Source organism: Salmo salar, chromosome ssa20, assembly GCF_905237065.1.
Source record: "Salmo salar chromosome ssa20, Ssal_v3.1, whole genome shotgun sequence".
In the NCBI taxonomy this organism is placed as follows: Eukaryota; Metazoa; Chordata; class Actinopteri; order Salmoniformes; family Salmonidae; genus Salmo; species Salmo salar.
The window spans coordinates 87,081,706-87,098,938 of NC_059461.1; the positions used below are offsets into that span (position 1 = coordinate 87,081,706).

The following is a 17,233-nucleotide window of genomic DNA, read 5'->3' on the forward strand; positions in this document are numbered from 1 at the left end:
GAGGGAGAGATGGGGAGAGGCGGGAAAGATGGGGAGGGGGAGAGGAAGGAGAAATGGAGAGAGAGGAGAGTGATGGAGAGATGAGAGAAACCCACAGTGGGTAAGCAGAAAGTGGAATTTTCCTGTTTTCATTTTAGTGTATGATGAGAAACACACACACACGCACGCACACACACGCACACACTGACTGGGTGACGAAGGAATCATGTAGGGGGTCTGTAAGTTCTGTCAGACAGACTCAATACTAACTCTTCCAGCATGAGTAGACACTACGTAATCTTTATTGGTATTGTTCATATAGACGTGTTTCATTATGACACATTATAAGAACACATACTAATATTAACAAAGTAATATAGTGAAGGTATAGCAGGAAATGAATGTTTCAAACAGAATGGACATTGTCCTGTTGAAATGAATATCAACGAACCCTAAATCACGATAGGAGCATGTTTAAGTTAATATTTGTCCATCATGTGTTTCTTGATGGTTTCTAATGGGACATCATGTGTTTCTTGGTGGATTCTAATTGGACATCATGTGTTTCTTGGTGGTTTCTAATTGGACATCATGTGTTTCTTGGTGGTTTCTAATTGGACATCATGTTTCTTGGTGGTTTCTAATTGGACATCATGTGTTTCTTGGTGGTTTCTAATTGGACATCATGTGTTTCTTGATGGATTCTATTTGGACATCATGTGTTTCTTGGTGGTTTCTAATTGGACATCATGTGTTTCTTGGTGGTTTCTAATTGGACATCATGTGTTTCTTGGTGGTTTCTAATTGGACATCATGTGTTTCTTGGTGGATTCTAATTGGACATCATGTGTTTCTTGGTGGTTTCTAATTGGACATAATGTGTTTCTTGGTGGTTTCTATTTGGACATCATGTGTTTCTTGGTGGTTTCTAATTGGACATCATGTGTTTCTTGGTGGTTTCTAATTGGACATCATGTGTTTCTTGGTGGTTTCTAATTGGACATCATGTGTTTCTTGGTGGTTTCTAATTGGACATCATGTGTTTCTTGGTGGTTTCTAATTAGACATCATGTGTTTCTTGGTGGTTTCTAATTGGACATCATGTGTTTCTTGGTGGTTTCTAATTGGACATCATGTGTTTCTTGGTGGTTTCTATTTGGACATCATGTGTTTCTTGGTGGTTTCTAATTGGACATCATGTGATTCTTGGTGGTTTCTAATTGGACATCATGTGTTTCTTGGTGGTTTCTATTTGGACATCATGTGTTTCTTGGTGTTTCGCTCTGGTCTCAGAAGGATGATGTAACACTTTGGAGCAAACAGACAGAACAGCAGCCCAAAGCTGGATGCCAGGATGGCAAAGATCTCTACAGCTACTGTGTACTTCCCAGGAGAGCTGACGTAGGCAGGGATGAAGGAGATCCACACGGCACAGAAGATCAGCATGCTGAAGGTGATGAACTTGGCCTCGTTGAAGTTGTCTGGGAGTTTCCTGGCCAGGAAGGCTAAGAGGAGACAGAGGGAGGCCAGAAGGCCGATGTAGCCCAGCACCAGAGAGAAACCGACCACAGAGCCCACCTCACACTCCAGGACCACCCTCGGCCCACGACCCTCTCTGTCCCCCCTCTCAGCAGGTCGGGGTGGAGCTAGGGCCAGCCACAGTACACAGATCAGCACCTGTGGAAGGGAACGGAGGTGGAAGCAAAACGCAAGCACAGTTACCATAATAACAAATAATATGGTCTATGAAGGAAACAATTACATTCCAATAGAATATAGTAAAAACTAGATGTTCACCTGGATGAGTGTGCAGAGTGAGATACCCATCCTCTGCTGGGTGGGGCTGAAGTATCTCATCAGGTTCTCTCCAGGCAGAGTGGCCCTGAAGGCCACCAGCACCACCACAGTCCTGCTGAGCAGACAGGAGATGCAGAACACAAAGCTTATACCAAACAGGGTGTGTCTCAGCATGCACGTCCATGGCTTCGGCTGGCCAATGAAAACCAGCGCACACAGGAAGCAGATCTTGAGTGACAGCAGGAGCAGGAAGCTGAGCTCAGAGTTATTGGCTTTAACCTGGAACGAGACAGAGAAAGAAAATTTAGACATAGTGATGTCAATAATCACATCCTTATATGACACAATCTCATCTCTGTCCAGTACCTCTATATATGATCATATGATTTAACTCACCAGGGCCGTGTGACGATGGTAGAGGAAGGTGGCCAAGGCACCTGCTGTGAGTGTTGCCCCAGAAACTGAAATGACAGACAGGATGACACCCATGGTGTCGCAATAGGAGAGGAAGTCCACCAGCTGGGGGATGCAGGCTGTACGATCAGGGTTGGACCAGAACCGCTCTGGACACCTAATACACTCAACTGACCCTGATAGAGATGGAAGAAGAATGAGGGGTCCTAATCAGGACCAGTCAGGAGTGAGGAAAAATATGAATTGGAATCAGAACCCTAGATAGACTACCTGTTGTGTTGCTGATCTCTCCCTCAGCACAGGACAGACAGTCAAAGCAGCACACAGGCTTCCCCTTCTGTACTGCATGCCTGGTACCAGGGGGACAGTCAGCACTGCATACAGACACAAGGACCTACCAGAGGAGGGAGAGGACAAAGTCATCATTATCATCATCATTGCTATTATCATCATTATTACACAGACAGACAGGCTCGCTGGGCCCCTCTGGGGACTATGTCAGGAATATGAAAAAACAAATATCTCAATTTCAGTATCATGTTCCCCCTGAGTGGCTCAGCGTTCTAAGGCACTGCATATCAGTGCAAGAGGTGGTACTACTGTCCCTGGTTTGAATCCAGGCTGTATCACATTCGGCAGTGATTCAGAGTGTCTTCTGGGTCTTGGCCTGGGGTTGTCTGTCATCGTAAATAACATTTGTTCTTAACTGACTTGCCTCATTAAATAAAGGTTAAATTACATTTATTTTTTTCGTAAAAGATGTCGATGACAGAGGTTTCTGTCTGAGATAACATTCCCTGTTATTAATTTGGTCTTCTTTATGTCTTTCTCTTTCCTGTATGTCTGCCTCAGGGTGATAAACTCAATAAATTTCTCACACACACTCACTCAAACACACACACACACACACACACACACACACACACACACACACACACACACACTCTCCTCTCTGCCTCAGTGAAACTAAACTGAACAGTTCTCACCTCCTCTCCGCTGCCCCCACCCCACACCACTTTATCCATGTCCATGTGAAACTGGTCGTCCGATCCCTCAGAGGACAGAAAATGTCCGACCTGGACAAACTCTGCCGTCCCCTCGGGGGTCACATGCCAGTTGATGATGTCATAAGAGGCAGGCGGATCTCCATTCATGTCGAAGTGGAAAGATTCCCCCACAGGAGTACTGAAGTTCACTCCCCTCAGATAATGAACAATCTCAAAGAGAAAAGGGCATTGGAACAGGATGAAGAGTTAGAACCAGTTGTGGCTTTGGTTCTTTAGAACTCAAACCGTTCAAAGTGTTTTCACTGTATCCTGACTGGAAACATTAGTGTTGTTAACTTGAAAACAGATCAACATGTTGTTCTCACCTGGCTGGGCTGAAGCTTCCTGATATCAGGGCACTGTCCACCATTAAAGACTCTGTCCCCTGGTCTACAGGCCACCATATCCTGTATGGCATAGGCGATGGCGTACACAGCCTTGTACACATTATAGCTGGCTCTCAGCTGAGACACGTCAGCATACTGGCTCTCCCCCTCACCTAGAATTGACACAATATTTAACTGAGATAACATTGGGAATCTGGACATAAAACTGAAATGTAGGTGTAAATTCTCCCTCACGTATGACCTCTGACCCAGTACACTGTCGCCTGGACGACTGGGTCACGCTGAGGTCAACCCCCAGAGAACACCCAAACATCTCCTCCCACAATTCCCTCAGGAATGGGTCGGACTTCTGGTAGTCCCCGTCTGGATGGAGGCGTGTTAGGAAAGGCCCCAGGCCAGGAATGTCAGCTTTCTTCAGGGCAAAACCGATGGTCCCGGCAAGAGAAGGTAGGTTTTTCGGGGCGGCGATAGTAGAGTAGGTGACCCAGGCCTCTGAGGCAATCCACTGCTTATCTGTAATGTTCTGACGGACAACCTCTTCCATCAGGGCCTGGAGAATGAAACCGTTAAAAAGATCAAGATAGTCAAGCTGAAATGCATTTGGACATTTTTTTTTGACCTTTATTTAACTAGGCAAGTCAGTTAAGAACAAAATCGTATTTTCAACGACAGCCTAAGGGTTAGGGGTTAGAACGACAGATTTGTCCCTTGTCAGCTCAGGGATTTGAACTTGCAACCTTCCGGTTACTAATCCAACGCTCTACCCACTAGGCTACGCAGATGCCCCAATGATTACGTCTATAAAGAGCATTAAGACATGGTAAGACACAAGGACAAATCGTTAACAATACTCTGACCAGTAACTGCTCACCCCTGAATGACCCGTGAATCCAACAAATGCCACCACCACTCTGGCAGTAGATCCTTTGATGGTGTCTACGATGTGCCTGATCTGTCTGTTAGATGGTACCTTGGGGATGAATATCAGTGCGAGAAAGGGTAGAGAGTCAGAGAAAATCAGAGAGAGTGTTTCTGTTAGATTAGAAGAGAGGGGGAGTCAGAGTGAAAGAGAGAGAGAAAGATGGAGCAAAAGAGAGAGTATACTGTCAGATCATCAGAGTGAGGTCGTACCTTGGGGAGGACCTCAGAGTAAGCGACACACACCCCAGATCCCTGGAGCTCTTGGAGAAGCAGCTGAACCCCAAACTTGCCATAGTCACCATCCCCTGACAACAGTCCCACCCACACCCAGCCCATCTGACGCAGCAGCTTGGCCATGCCCCGAGCCTGGAAGGCATCGCTGGGCACCGTACGGAAGAATGAGGGGTACCTCAAGGTGTCACTCAAACACGCACAGGTGGCAAAGTAACTCACCTGGGAGAGAGAGAGAGAGAGAGAGAGAGACAGAGAGAGAGACAGAGAGAGAGAGCGTGAGAAAGACAGAGAGAGAGAGAAAGAGCGAGAGTCAAGGATAATTATAATTTGTAAGAGGCAGAGAGCAGAGGGAGAAGGAAAGTAAACGTTAGAGAGGGAAATCTAGATAGAGAATTAAATGTAATGTGAAAAGATTCATCATCTCATCCCAGCCTGTAATCCAACCCCTGCCTCACCATGGGTAAATCAAACGGCCCGAGGGTCTGTGCAATCACGATGGAAGCTGAGGAGCGGGCATCCCCGATGATGACGGGAACCTCAGGGGTTGTGCCACACTCTGTGCCCACCACGGAGGCCTCCTTGCCGGTCACCATGGCTAGGGCTGCCCCCAGGGTGGTGCCCTCTGACAGGCATGTGTCAGAAGCCAGGAACCCCAGGGTGAGGTTAGGCAGGAGGGCTGGGTCACGGTTAATCTCCTCCACAGCAAAGATCATAGTCTGGAGCCAGCGGTAAGCACGCTGGTAGAAACTGACAGATGGAAGAAAGGAAGAAATGGAGAGATAGGAGGTAACTGAATACACATTACCTTCAAGTGAAAACACAATGACAAAAAGCTGTTATCACACAAGCTGCGTACATTGTATAGGTAGAATTTCCCTTAATGCTCCTGAACTCCTGCTCTGGCGGAGGGGCTTCCACATGGATGGGGAACAGGCCCCCAATGACCACATCTCCTGCCCGATAAACACTGCCGGAGACGGGCTTAGCTACCAGCCGACAAGCCCCCTCTCCACCTCCATCCAGACCCCAGACACACCCAGGGACATGGAGACAGTAGAGCAGCCAAAGCCAGCCACACAGGCTCATCACCTGGAGAGAGACAAGGCCGAAGACTGGGAGAGTTCCGTCACCTGTTGGAGAGAGACCAAACCAAGACCTTGCAGATAGAACAATCTGTAGACAGAATGACATGAATAAAAAGTGCCATCAGTGAAGATATACACCATACACCACAGCCACCTGTAAGCAGATGTGAAAAAACAGCGATTGACACACAAAACCTTGTTCTACCTCTGCCCTACCTGGGACAGACAGACAGACAGACAGAGTTGAGAGGATGAGTGTCTGTCAGTCTGGCATCTCCTGCAGAGTGTGAGAGTGAAAGAGGGAGAGGAAGAGGAGAGAAGGGGAGCTGCTGATATAGGGAGAAATGAGCCCCCGGCTAAAAAACAAGCACACAGCCACCAGGGGGTGCTTGTAGGGAGGAAGGGGCAGGAGGGGGTTAATTGGGACTTGTTATTGGAGGATAACTTGGGGAGCAGGTAATTGGGGGTAATTGCTGAGAAAGCCTGTGAGGGTGATGTTATTGAAGGTAATGTGTCGTACAGGAGATACAGTATTTGTTCTTCAACAACATCTGATGGACCCATTCAGACAGATATTACATCATACTGTACTATAAATTATTTTATTAATTGTGGCTAAATGGATTAGGGAGATGGGTAGAGAGTGAGAGAGAAAGTCAGAGAGAGACAGAGAGAGCGTGAGAGACAGAGACAGAGATAGCGAGAGAGAGCGAGAGAGAGACAGAGAGAGAGAGAGAGAGAGAGAGGGAGAGGAGAGAGAGATTAATAGAGAGAGACAGAGAGAGACAGAGAGAGAGAGAGAGAGAGAGAGAGAGAGAGGGAGAGGAGAGGAGAGGAGAGGAGAGGAGAGAGAGATGAATAGAGAGAGATAGAGAAGAGAGAGATGGATAGAGAGAGAGAGAGAGAGAGAGACAGAGAGAGAGAGACAGGGAGAGCGAGAGAGAGACAGCGAGGGAGAGACAGCGAAAGAGAGAGGGAGAGAGAGAAGTCATGCAGAAGAACAACTCCTGACTTTTTATAACTTTCTGGTTGTTAAGAGTGAGATTAACATGACAAAATTAGCAATAAATATATAAGTTATTAAATTGAACAACTGAAGATCAACACAGGAGGAAAAGACTGACAGAGAGACCAATCTTAATCGTGCTAGCTAGCCAAATTCAAATCTGTTAGCTAGCTTACCATCTAACTCCAACTGTTTACTGGTGGTAACCATAGCAACACCAGCAGCAGCAGAGACTGAGAGTCTTTCCCCCCCTTTTTTTGAATTTCCAGCAGAAATCAAATCAGAGTGTCAAGTCCTGACCATAGAAAGCTGATATTTTTTATGGTAGAGTAGGTCATGGTGTGACAGGGGGTTTTGTCTAGTTTATATTTTCCATGTTGTTTTTTTTGGGATGATCTCCAATTAGAGGTCATCGTTGTCTCTAATTGGGGATCATATTTAGTAGTTGTTTTTTCCGCCTGGGTTTGTGGGAGATTATTTTGAGGTAGTGTATGTTGCTCCCCTTCGTCACGGTTTGCTATTTTGTTTAGTAGTTTATTTGTATGTCTTGCATAGTTTCACAGTTTAAATAAAATAAGGAACGATACACAAGCTGCGCCTTGGTCTTCCTTGAACGACGAACGTGACAGAATCTCCCACCACAAAAAGACCAAGCAGCGTGCGTTTACGGGGAAGACAAGTTGGACATGGGAGGAAATCTTGGACAGGAAAGGAACCTCCAGCGACGTCCCCCAGTCCGGAGCCTCCAGCGACATCCCCCAGTCCGGAGCCTCCAGCGACGTCCCCCAGTCCGGAGCCTCCAGCGACGTCCCCCAGTCTGGAGCCTCCTGAGACGATCGGCAGTCCATAGTCTCCAGCGACGATCAGCAGTCCGGAGTCTCCAGCGGTGGTCTGCAGTCCAGAGTCTCCAGCGGCGGTCAACAGTCCAGTCTCCAGCGGCGGTCTGCAGTCCAGAGTCTCCAGCGGCGGTCTGCAGTCCAGAGTCTCCAGCGGGGGTTACCAGTTCAGAGCCTCCGGCGATGATCCACGGTCCGGTGACACAAAAGCGGAGGGATCAGCTGGCACAGCGGGGGCTAAGCCTCGAACCGGAGCCGCCTCCAATGCTGGCAGATAACCAGGATAAGAGGGTTCTTCGTTCCGCACCAGAACCGCCTCCGATGCAGGAGGATCCGCGGGATGAGAATGTTCTTCGTCCTACACCAGAACCGCCACCGACATTAGACACCCACCCTAACCCTCCCTTTTTGTTGTTGTTGTTTCAGGTTTTGCATTCGGAGTCTGCACCTTTGGGGGGGGGGCACTGTCACGTCCTGAACATAGAAAGCTTTTATTTTCTATGGTAGAGTAGGTCAGGGCGTGACAGGGGGTTTTGTCTAGTTTATATTTTCTATGTTGTGTGGTTCTAGTTTCTGTTTTTCTATGTTGTTTTTTGGGGGATAATCTCCAATTAGAGGCAGCTGGTCGTCGTTGTCTCTAATTGGGGATCATATTTAGTAGTTGTTTTTTCAACCAGAGACTGAACGTGACACAGAGAAGGGAGAAAATCAATTTTAAACACAGAATTCTGAGGGAGAACCCGGATACTTTCTTTGCCGACTGCTAACACAACAGGACTGTTACAAACCTGTTACTTTACACAGACCACACTACTGCCTGGCATACAGCTGTAACCAGGCATTTCAGCTATACGACAAAGAAAGGCATCTACAAGGGAAGGCAAAACCACATTTTTGAGGACAGCGAGAAGGACCAGGAAAACATGTTTCTGATGGTAAACATGTACCAGAACGGCACTGTCATGGTCCAGGGCAGTGACGCTGCACTCAGCTCTTTTGTGCAGGACTTCCAAACCCTAAGGAAATAGCAGAATCCAAAAAAGACAAGGACAGCCCCCCGAGCTCTCTCCTCAGGCACCCCAACAGCACGAGCCCAGGCCCAGACCTACACCCACACAACAGGTCTATCCTCCCCCCTACCTGCCTACAACCACCAGAGTCAAGACCACCATCAGCCTGCTGAGATACAGGCTCTCTCTGTTAGAGTTAGAGGTATGGGTTACTGAGCTAAAGGAGCAGCCCCTCAGCTACACCACCTCCAGCCCAGACACAGAGCTTCTACAGGACCAGATCAACCAGTGCAGGTCCCAGCTGAAGATCTCTTTCCGGGAGCTGAGAGAGAGCCTTACCACAGCGCTTGAGGAGGTAAAAGACTTCCCTCCTTCTACACAGGCCCTGTGTACCCCAGCCCCAGCCCGTAAACCATCTACTCTGGTAAAACCCACTGAGGTGGCCATCCTCATTGACCAAAATGGGAAATTCATCCAAGAAGATAAACTCTTCCCCGACCACAAGGTGTCCAAAATATGGTGCCCAAAAATGCAGGATGCACTCCACATCCTGTCCCAGCCTTACTTTGACACACCAGGCCACATTATTATTCACACTGGCACCAACAACCTGCGAGAGGAGCAGGAGAGAGCAGGCAGCCTGGTGAACAGAGTAAGAGAGAGGGCCTCTGAGTGGTTCCCCCAACTCCCACATCATCATCTCCACTCTACTGCCCCGCAAATACTTTAATCCCTTTAATCTCATTGAGTGAGATTAAACAGCTCCTTCAATACTTCTACACTCAACTGCACTAGACTGCACTAAACACGCACACACACACGGACACAAGCACACACAAACACACACACACACACCTATTGTACTAAAAGTTTACTTGTTCAATTAATAGGAATATGCTGGGCTTCTAGGCAGAGTTGCAAAGAAAAAGTAATATCTCAGACTGGCCAATAAAAATAAAAGATTAAGATGGGCAAAAGGACACAGACACTGGACAGAGGAACTCTGCCTAGAAGGCCAGCATCCCGGATTCGCCTCTTCACTGTTGATGTTGAAACTGGTGTTTTACAGGTACCAGTTGAGGACTTGTGAGGTGTTTGTTTCTCAAACTAGACTCTCTAATGTACTTGTCCTCTTGCTCAGTTGTGCACTGGGGCACTCCTACTCCTCTTTCTATTCAGAAAAAACAACCGTTTTCAGCTGTGCTAACATAATTGCAAAAGGGTTTTCTAATGATAAATTAGCCTTTTAAAATGCTAAACTTGGATTAGCTAACACAACGTGCCATTGGAACACAGGAGTGATGGTTGCTGATAATGGGCCTTTGTACGCCTACGTAGATATTCCATAAAAAGATCTGCCGTTTCCAGCTACAATAGTCATTTACAACATGAACAATGTCTACACTGTTTTTCTGATTAATTGTGTGTTATTTTAATGGACAAAAAATGTGCTTTTCTTTCTGAAACAAGGAAATGTCTAAGTGACCCCAAAAGTTTGAACGGTAGTGTATATACACTGCTCCAAAAAATAAAGGGAACACTTAAACAACACAATGTAACTCCAAGTCAATCACACTTCTGTGAAATCAAACTGTCCACTTAGGAAGCAACACTGATTGACAATACATTTCACATGCTGTTGTGCAAATGGAATAGACAACAGGTGGAAATTATAGGCAATTAGCAAGACACCCCCAATAAAGGAGTGGTTCTGCAGGTGGGGAACACAGAGCACTTCTCAGTTCCTATGCTTCCTGGCTGATGTTTTGGTCACTTTTCAATGCTGGCGGTGCTTTCACTCTAGTGGTAGCATGAGACGGAGTCTACAACCCACACAAGTGGCTCAGGTAGTGCAGCTCATCCAGGATGGCACATCAATGCGAGCTGTGGCAAGAAGGTTTGCTGTGTCTGTCAGCGTAGTGTCCAGAGCATGGAGGCGCTACCAGGAGACAGGCCAGTACATCAGGAGACGTGGAGGAGGCCGTAGGAGGGCAACAACCCAGCAGCAGGACCGCTACCTCCGTCTTTGTGCAAGGAGGAGCAGGAGAAGCACTGCCAGAGCCCTGCAGACCTCCAGCAGGCCACAAATGTGCATGTGTCTGCTCAAACGGTCAGAAACAGACTCCACGAGGGTGGTATGAGGGCCAACGTCCACAGGTGGGGGTTGTGCTTACAGCCCAACACCGTGCAGGACGTTTGGCATTATCCAGAGAACACCAAGATTGGAAAATTCGCCACTGGCTCCCTGTGTTCTTCACAGATGAAAGCAGGTTCACACTGAGCACGTGACAGACGTGACAGAGTCTGGAGACGCCGTGGAGAACGTTCTGCTGCCTGCAACATCCTCCAGCATGACCGGTTTGGCGGTGGGTCAGTCATGGTGTGGGGTGGCATTTCTTTGGGGGGCCGCACAGCCCTCCATGTGCTCGCCAGAGATAGCCTGACTGCCATTAGGTACCGAGATGAGATCCTCAGACCCCTTGTGAGACCATATGCTGGTGCGGTTGGCCCTGGGTTCCTCCTAATGCAAGACAATGCTAGACCTCATGTGGCTGGAGTGTGTCAGCAGCTCCTGCAAGAGGAAGGCATTGATGCTATGGACTGGCCCACCTGTTCCCCAGACCTGAATCCAATTGAGCACATCTGGGACATCATGTCTCGCTCCATCCACCAACGCCACGTTGCACCACAGACTCTCCAGGAGTTGGCGGATGCTTTAGTCCAGGCCTGGGAGGAGATCCCTCAGGAGACCATCCGCCACCTCATCAGGAGCATGCCCAGGCGTTGTAGGGAGGTCATACAGGCACGTGGAGGCCACACACAATATTGAGCCTCATTTTGACTTGTTTTAATGACATTACATCAAAGTTGGATCAGCCTGTAGTGTGGTTTTCCACTTTAATTTTGAGTGTGACTCCAAATCCAGACCTCCATGGTTTGATAAATTGGATTTCCATTGATTATTTTTGTGTGATTTTGTTGTCAGCACATTCAACTATGTAAAGAAAAAAGTATTTAATAAGATTATTTCTTTCATTCAGATCTAGGATGTGTTGTTTAAGTGTTCCCTTTATTTTTGTGAGCAGTATATAATATATAACATCATTGTTTTTGCGTTGATCCTATTTATCTCACTCTTAACTTAAAAGTTTGTATTTGTATTTCTTACTGTTCAATTCTTTCTTTTGCAACATGAAATCACTATCAGTTAGCGTGTGGAACATTCAGGGTCTAAACTCATCAGTCTTTGGACTGATGAGTTTAGCACTGAAGTTCAACAAAAATCTTAAAGGTGTTGACGTCATCATTCTGCAGGAGACATGGTGTAACGCTGACATTGTCACTCGCTGTCCCACAGGCTGCAGAGAGGTAATTGTGCCATCACAGAAACACAGCTCTGTCAATAGAGGCAGAGACTCTGGAGGTGTAACGATCGTCGTGCAGGAAGGAAGAAGTGGACCAAGGCGCAGCTGCGAGCGAACTCATGCTATTTATTACAGACTGAAATAACACGGTCAAAACAGAGAATAAACGTATCGCTACTGCTCCAACAAAAAGAGACAACAACCCACAAACATCGTGGGGGGAAAAGGAACTTAAATATGATTCCCCAATCAGAGGCAACTAGTGACAGCTGTCTCTGATTGGGAATCGACAGAACCCAACATAGAAATACGCCCCAAAGCAAGGCTATACCAAAAACATAGAAAATAAATAATAGAAATGCCACACCCTGACCAAAATAGAAGAGTTCACCTGGTCAGGGCGTGACAGTACCCCCCCTCCAACGGTGCGTACTCCCGGCGCACCAACCTAAAGTCTATTAGGGGGGACCCGGTGGGCGCCTCACCCTCGGTGGAGGCTCTGGCCCCGGGCGTGTTTCTCCCCCTGCCTCCATCCTCGCCCTACCCCTCTGGCCCGGACTGGACCACGGTGGAGCGGCATGCTCAGGCTCCGGAGCGGAGCCGCCGACCGGAACAGGACTGGTCACCGGTGGACCGGACACAGGCCGTGCGGGACTGTGGACATGCGCCGTGGGCCTGGTGCGGGGAACAGGGACGGGCCGGACAGGACCGGGGACACGCACCACCAACCTGGTGCGGGGAGCAGGGACGGGCCGGACTGGCCTGGGGACACGCACCACCAACCTGGTGCGGGGAGCAGGGACGGGCCGGACTGGACTGGGGACACGCACCACCGGCTTGGTGCGGGGAGCCGGGATGGGCCGGACAGGACTGTGGACACGCACCACTAACCTGGTGCGGGGAGCAGGGACGGGCCGGACAGGACTGGGGACGCGCACCACTAACCTGGTGCGGGGAGCAGGGATGGGCCGGACAGGACTGGGGACACGCACCACTGGCTTGGTGCGGGGAGCAGGGATGGGCCGGACAGGACTGGGGACACGCACCACTAACCTGGTGCGGGGAGCAGGGACGGGCCGGACAGGACTGGGGACACGCACCACTAACCTGTGCAGCAGGAGGGCCAGAGACACGACCAACCTGGTGCGGGGAGCAGGGACGGGCCGGACTGGACTGGGGACACGCACCACCAACCTGGTGCGGGGAGCAGGGACGGGCCGGACTGGAGGCGCACTGGAGGTCTGGAGTGCACAGCTGACATCACCCGTTCTGGCTCAACACCCACCTTAGCCTGGCAAGTGTGGAGCGCTGGCACAGAGCGCACTGGGCTGTGCAGGCGCACTGGCGATACCGTGCGCACCTCTGCCACCCAAGGCTCTTCCTCCACGCTGTCCCTACGCAGGTCCTCCAGGACCTGCCACATCTCTGCCTCCTCCTTCGCCGTTATCCCCCACGAGAGCAGTGGTCTGAGCTCTTCCTCTGCCCTTCCGGACCACCCCATTAGCCCCCCCCAAAAATTTTCTTGGGGGTGTCTTCCGGGCCTCCTCGACCGCCGCCTGCGACTCCTTCCACCGGCTGGCATCACCTCCTCGACCTGGGAAATCCTTCGCCTGGGTCCTTTCCCCGACATGATCTCCTCCCAGGTCCAGAACTCCTTTCCCTCGCGAGCCCATCTCTCGCGCTCCTTTTCCTCCCGCTGCTTGGTCCTGGTTTGGTGGGTTGTTCTGTAGCGATCGTCGTGCAGGAAGGAAGAAGTGGACCAAGGCGCAGCTGGGAGCGAACTCATGTTATTTATTACAGACTGAAATAACACGGTCAAAACAGAGAATAAACGTATCGCTACTGCTCCAACAAAAAGAGACAACAACCCACAAACATCGTGGGGGGAAAAGGAACTTAAATATGATTCCCCAATCAGAGGCAACTAGTGACAGCTGTCTCTGATTGGGAATCGACAGAACCCAACATAGAAATACGCCCCAAAGCAAGGCTATACCAAAAACATAGAAAATAAACTATAGAAATGCCACACCCTGACCAAAATAGAAGAGTTCACCTGGTCAGGGCGTGACAGGAGGATTGATCATTTGGTACAAATCCGAACTACAGAATATTTTTGACACCCTCAAAATTGTTAAATATCACATTTGGTTAAAACTGGAAAAAAGTACTTGAACTGACAGAAAAATATGTGTTCCTTTGTGCAATATATATCCAACCCTCAAAATCCCCATATTACTCAGAGGTGATCTTCCCCACCTTTGAGCAAGAGACATGCCATTTCCAGTCCCAGCGAAATGTGCTCATCTGTGGGGACACAAATGCGCACAGAGGAACACTACCTGTCTAATGACTACAAGAGGGGACAGCTTTATTACAGGCCATACTGTTTCTAAATGTCTTAATCTCAGCCAAAGAAACATTGTTCTAAATTCTCAGTGCTATCTATTAAGCTTGTTCTAAATTCTCAGTGCTATTTATTAAGCATGTTCTAAATTCTCAGTGCTATTTATTAAGCATGTTCTAAATTCTTAGTGCTTTTTATTAAGCATGATCTAAATTCTCAGTGGTATCTATTAACCATGTTCTAAATTATTAGGGATATTTAATAGGTAGCAGTGCTTGTAGGTTGTCTAATAGGTAGCAGAGCTATGTAATAGGTAGCAATGCTTGCCTCTCTTTCCACTCTTGATTGTGCACAGGTAAATGACATGTACTCCCTAAAAGACAGCAGTGCACAGCCAGTGAGCGCGCCTTATTCCCTGTATCCCACAGTGCAGACACATACTGTAGCTCTTTGGTGACTGCATGCCAGGGCACAGACCTGTCTTACTTTCCAGGTGTGTGCCCAAACAATTTGAGCTTCTACTTTTAAAAATCCACCTTTCCAGAAACAAGTCTCTAACCGGTGCCGCTTGCTATAGACCACCTTCTGCCCCCAGCTGTGCCCTGGACACCATATGTGAATTGATTGCCTCTCATCTATCTTCAAAGCTTGTGCTGTTAGGTGACCTAAATAGGGACATGCTTAACACCCCGGCAATCGTTCAATCTAAGCTTGATGCCCTCTATCTCACACAAATGATCAATGAACCAACAATAGGTACAACCCCAAATCCGTAAACACAGGCACCCTCAAAGATATCATCCTAACCAACCTGCCCTCCAAATACACCTCTGCTGTCTTCAACCAGGATCTTAGCGATCACTGCCTCATTGCCTGTGTCCATAATGGGTCTGAGGTTAAACAACCACCACTCATCACTGTCAAACGCTCCTTAAAACACTTCAGCGAGCAGGCCTTTCTAAACGACCTGGCCCGGGTATCATGAAAGGATATTGCCCTCATTCCATCAGTAGAGGATGCCTTGTTCTTTAAAAGTGCTTTCCTCACCGTCTTAAATAAGCATGCCCCATTCAAAAAATGTAGAATCAGGAACAGATATAGCTCTTGGTTCACTCCAGACCTGACTGCCCTTGACCAGCACAAAAACATCCATTGTGAATAGCCCACGCGATATGCAACTTTTCAGGGAAGTTAGTAACCAACATACAAGGGCAGTTAGGAAAGCAAAGACTAGCTTTTTCAAACAGAAATTTGCATCCTTTAGCACAAACTCCCAAAAATTCTGGGACACTGTAAAGTCCAATGAGATTAAGAGCACCTCCTCACAGATGCTCACTGCACTGAGGCTAGGAAACACTGTCACCACCGATAAATCCGCGATAATTGAGAATTTCAACGAACATTTTTCCACGGCCCACAGCAACTTGCCCAAGCCTCCCTCATTTATCCTTCACCCAAATCCAGATAGCTGATGTTCTGAAAGAACTGCAAAATCTGGACCCCTACAAATCAGGCGGGCTAGACAATCTGGACCCTCTCTTTCTAAAATTATCCACCAAAATTGTTGCAAACCCTATTACTAGCCTGTTCAACCTCTCTTTCGTATCGTCTGAGATCCCAAAAGATAGGAAAGCTGCTGCGGTCATCCCCCTTTTCAAAAGGGGAGACACTCTAGACCCAAACTGCTACAGACCTATATCTATCCTACCCTGTCTTTCTAAGGTCTTCGAAAGCCAAGTTAACAAACAGATCACCGACCATTTTGAATCCCACCGTACCTTCTCTGCTATGCAATCTGGTTTCAGAGCTGGTCATGGGTGCACCTCAGCCACGCTCAAGGTCCTAAACGATATCATAACTGCCATCAATAAGAGACAATACTGTGCTGCCGTATTCATCGACCTGGCCAAGGATTTCGACTCTGTCAATCACCATATTCTTATCAGCAGACTCATCAGCCTTGGTTTCTCAAATGACTGCCTCGCCTGGTTCACAACTACTTCTCAGACAGAGTTCAGTGTGTCAAATCGGAGGGCCTGTTGTCTGGACCTCTGGCAGTCTCTATGGGGGTGCCACAGGGTTCAATTCTTGGGCCGATTCTTTTCTCTGTATACATCAATGATGTCGCTCTTGCTGTTGGTTATTCTCTGATCCACCTCTACGCAGACAACACCATTCTGGATACTTCTGGCCCTTCTTTGGACATTGTGTTAACTACCCTCAAGATGAAATTCAATGACATATAACTCTCCTTCCGTGGCCTCCAACTGCACTTAAATGCAAGTAAAACTAAATGCATGCTCTTCAACCGATTGCTACCCACACCTTCCCGCCCATCCAGCATCACTACTCTGGACGGTTCTGACTTAAAATATGTGGACAACTACAAATACCTAGGTGTCTGGTTAGACAGTAAACTCTCCTTCCAGACTCACATTAAGCATCTCCTATCCAAAATTAAATCTAGAAGAGGCTTCCTATTTCGCAACAAAGCATCCTTCACTCATGCTGCCAAACTTACCCTCGTAAAACTGACTATCCTACCGATCCATGACTTAGGCGATGTCATTTACAAAATAGCCTCCAACACTCTACTCAGCAAATTGGATGCAGTCTATCACAGTGCCATCCGTTTTGTCACCAAAGCCCCATATACTACCCACCACTGCGACCTGTATGCTCTCGTTGGCTGGCCCTCGCTTCATATTCGTCGCCAAACCCACTGGCCCCAGGTCATCGATAAGCCTTTGCTAGGTAAAGCCCCGCCTTATCACAGCACACTGGTCAACATAGCAGCACCCACCCGCAGCATGCGCTCCTGCAGGTATATTTCATTGGTCACCCCC

The 17,233-nt window shown here is 48.2% G+C and overlaps 1 protein-coding gene across 1 annotated transcript; it reads right to left on the bottom strand.

The window, feature by feature from the left end:
- Positions 1-1,222: 1,222 nt before the first annotated feature.
- LOC106581466 (extracellular calcium-sensing receptor) lies at positions 1,223-5,858 on the bottom strand. The gene is made up of 11 exons (XM_045704232.1): positions 5,595-5,858; positions 5,194-5,485; positions 4,715-4,957; positions 4,479-4,553; positions 3,818-4,133; positions 3,563-3,735; positions 3,177-3,407; positions 2,461-2,584; positions 2,173-2,366; positions 1,777-2,055; positions 1,223-1,656 (listed from the first exon to the last, which is right to left on the bottom strand). Exons 1-11 carry the CDS (start codon positions 5,822-5,824, stop codon positions 1,228-1,230), a joined length of 2,586 nt encoding a protein of 861 aa, XP_045560188.1. The 5' UTR covers positions 5,825-5,858; the 3' UTR covers positions 1,223-1,227.
- Positions 5,859-17,233: the final 11,375 nt, after the last annotated feature.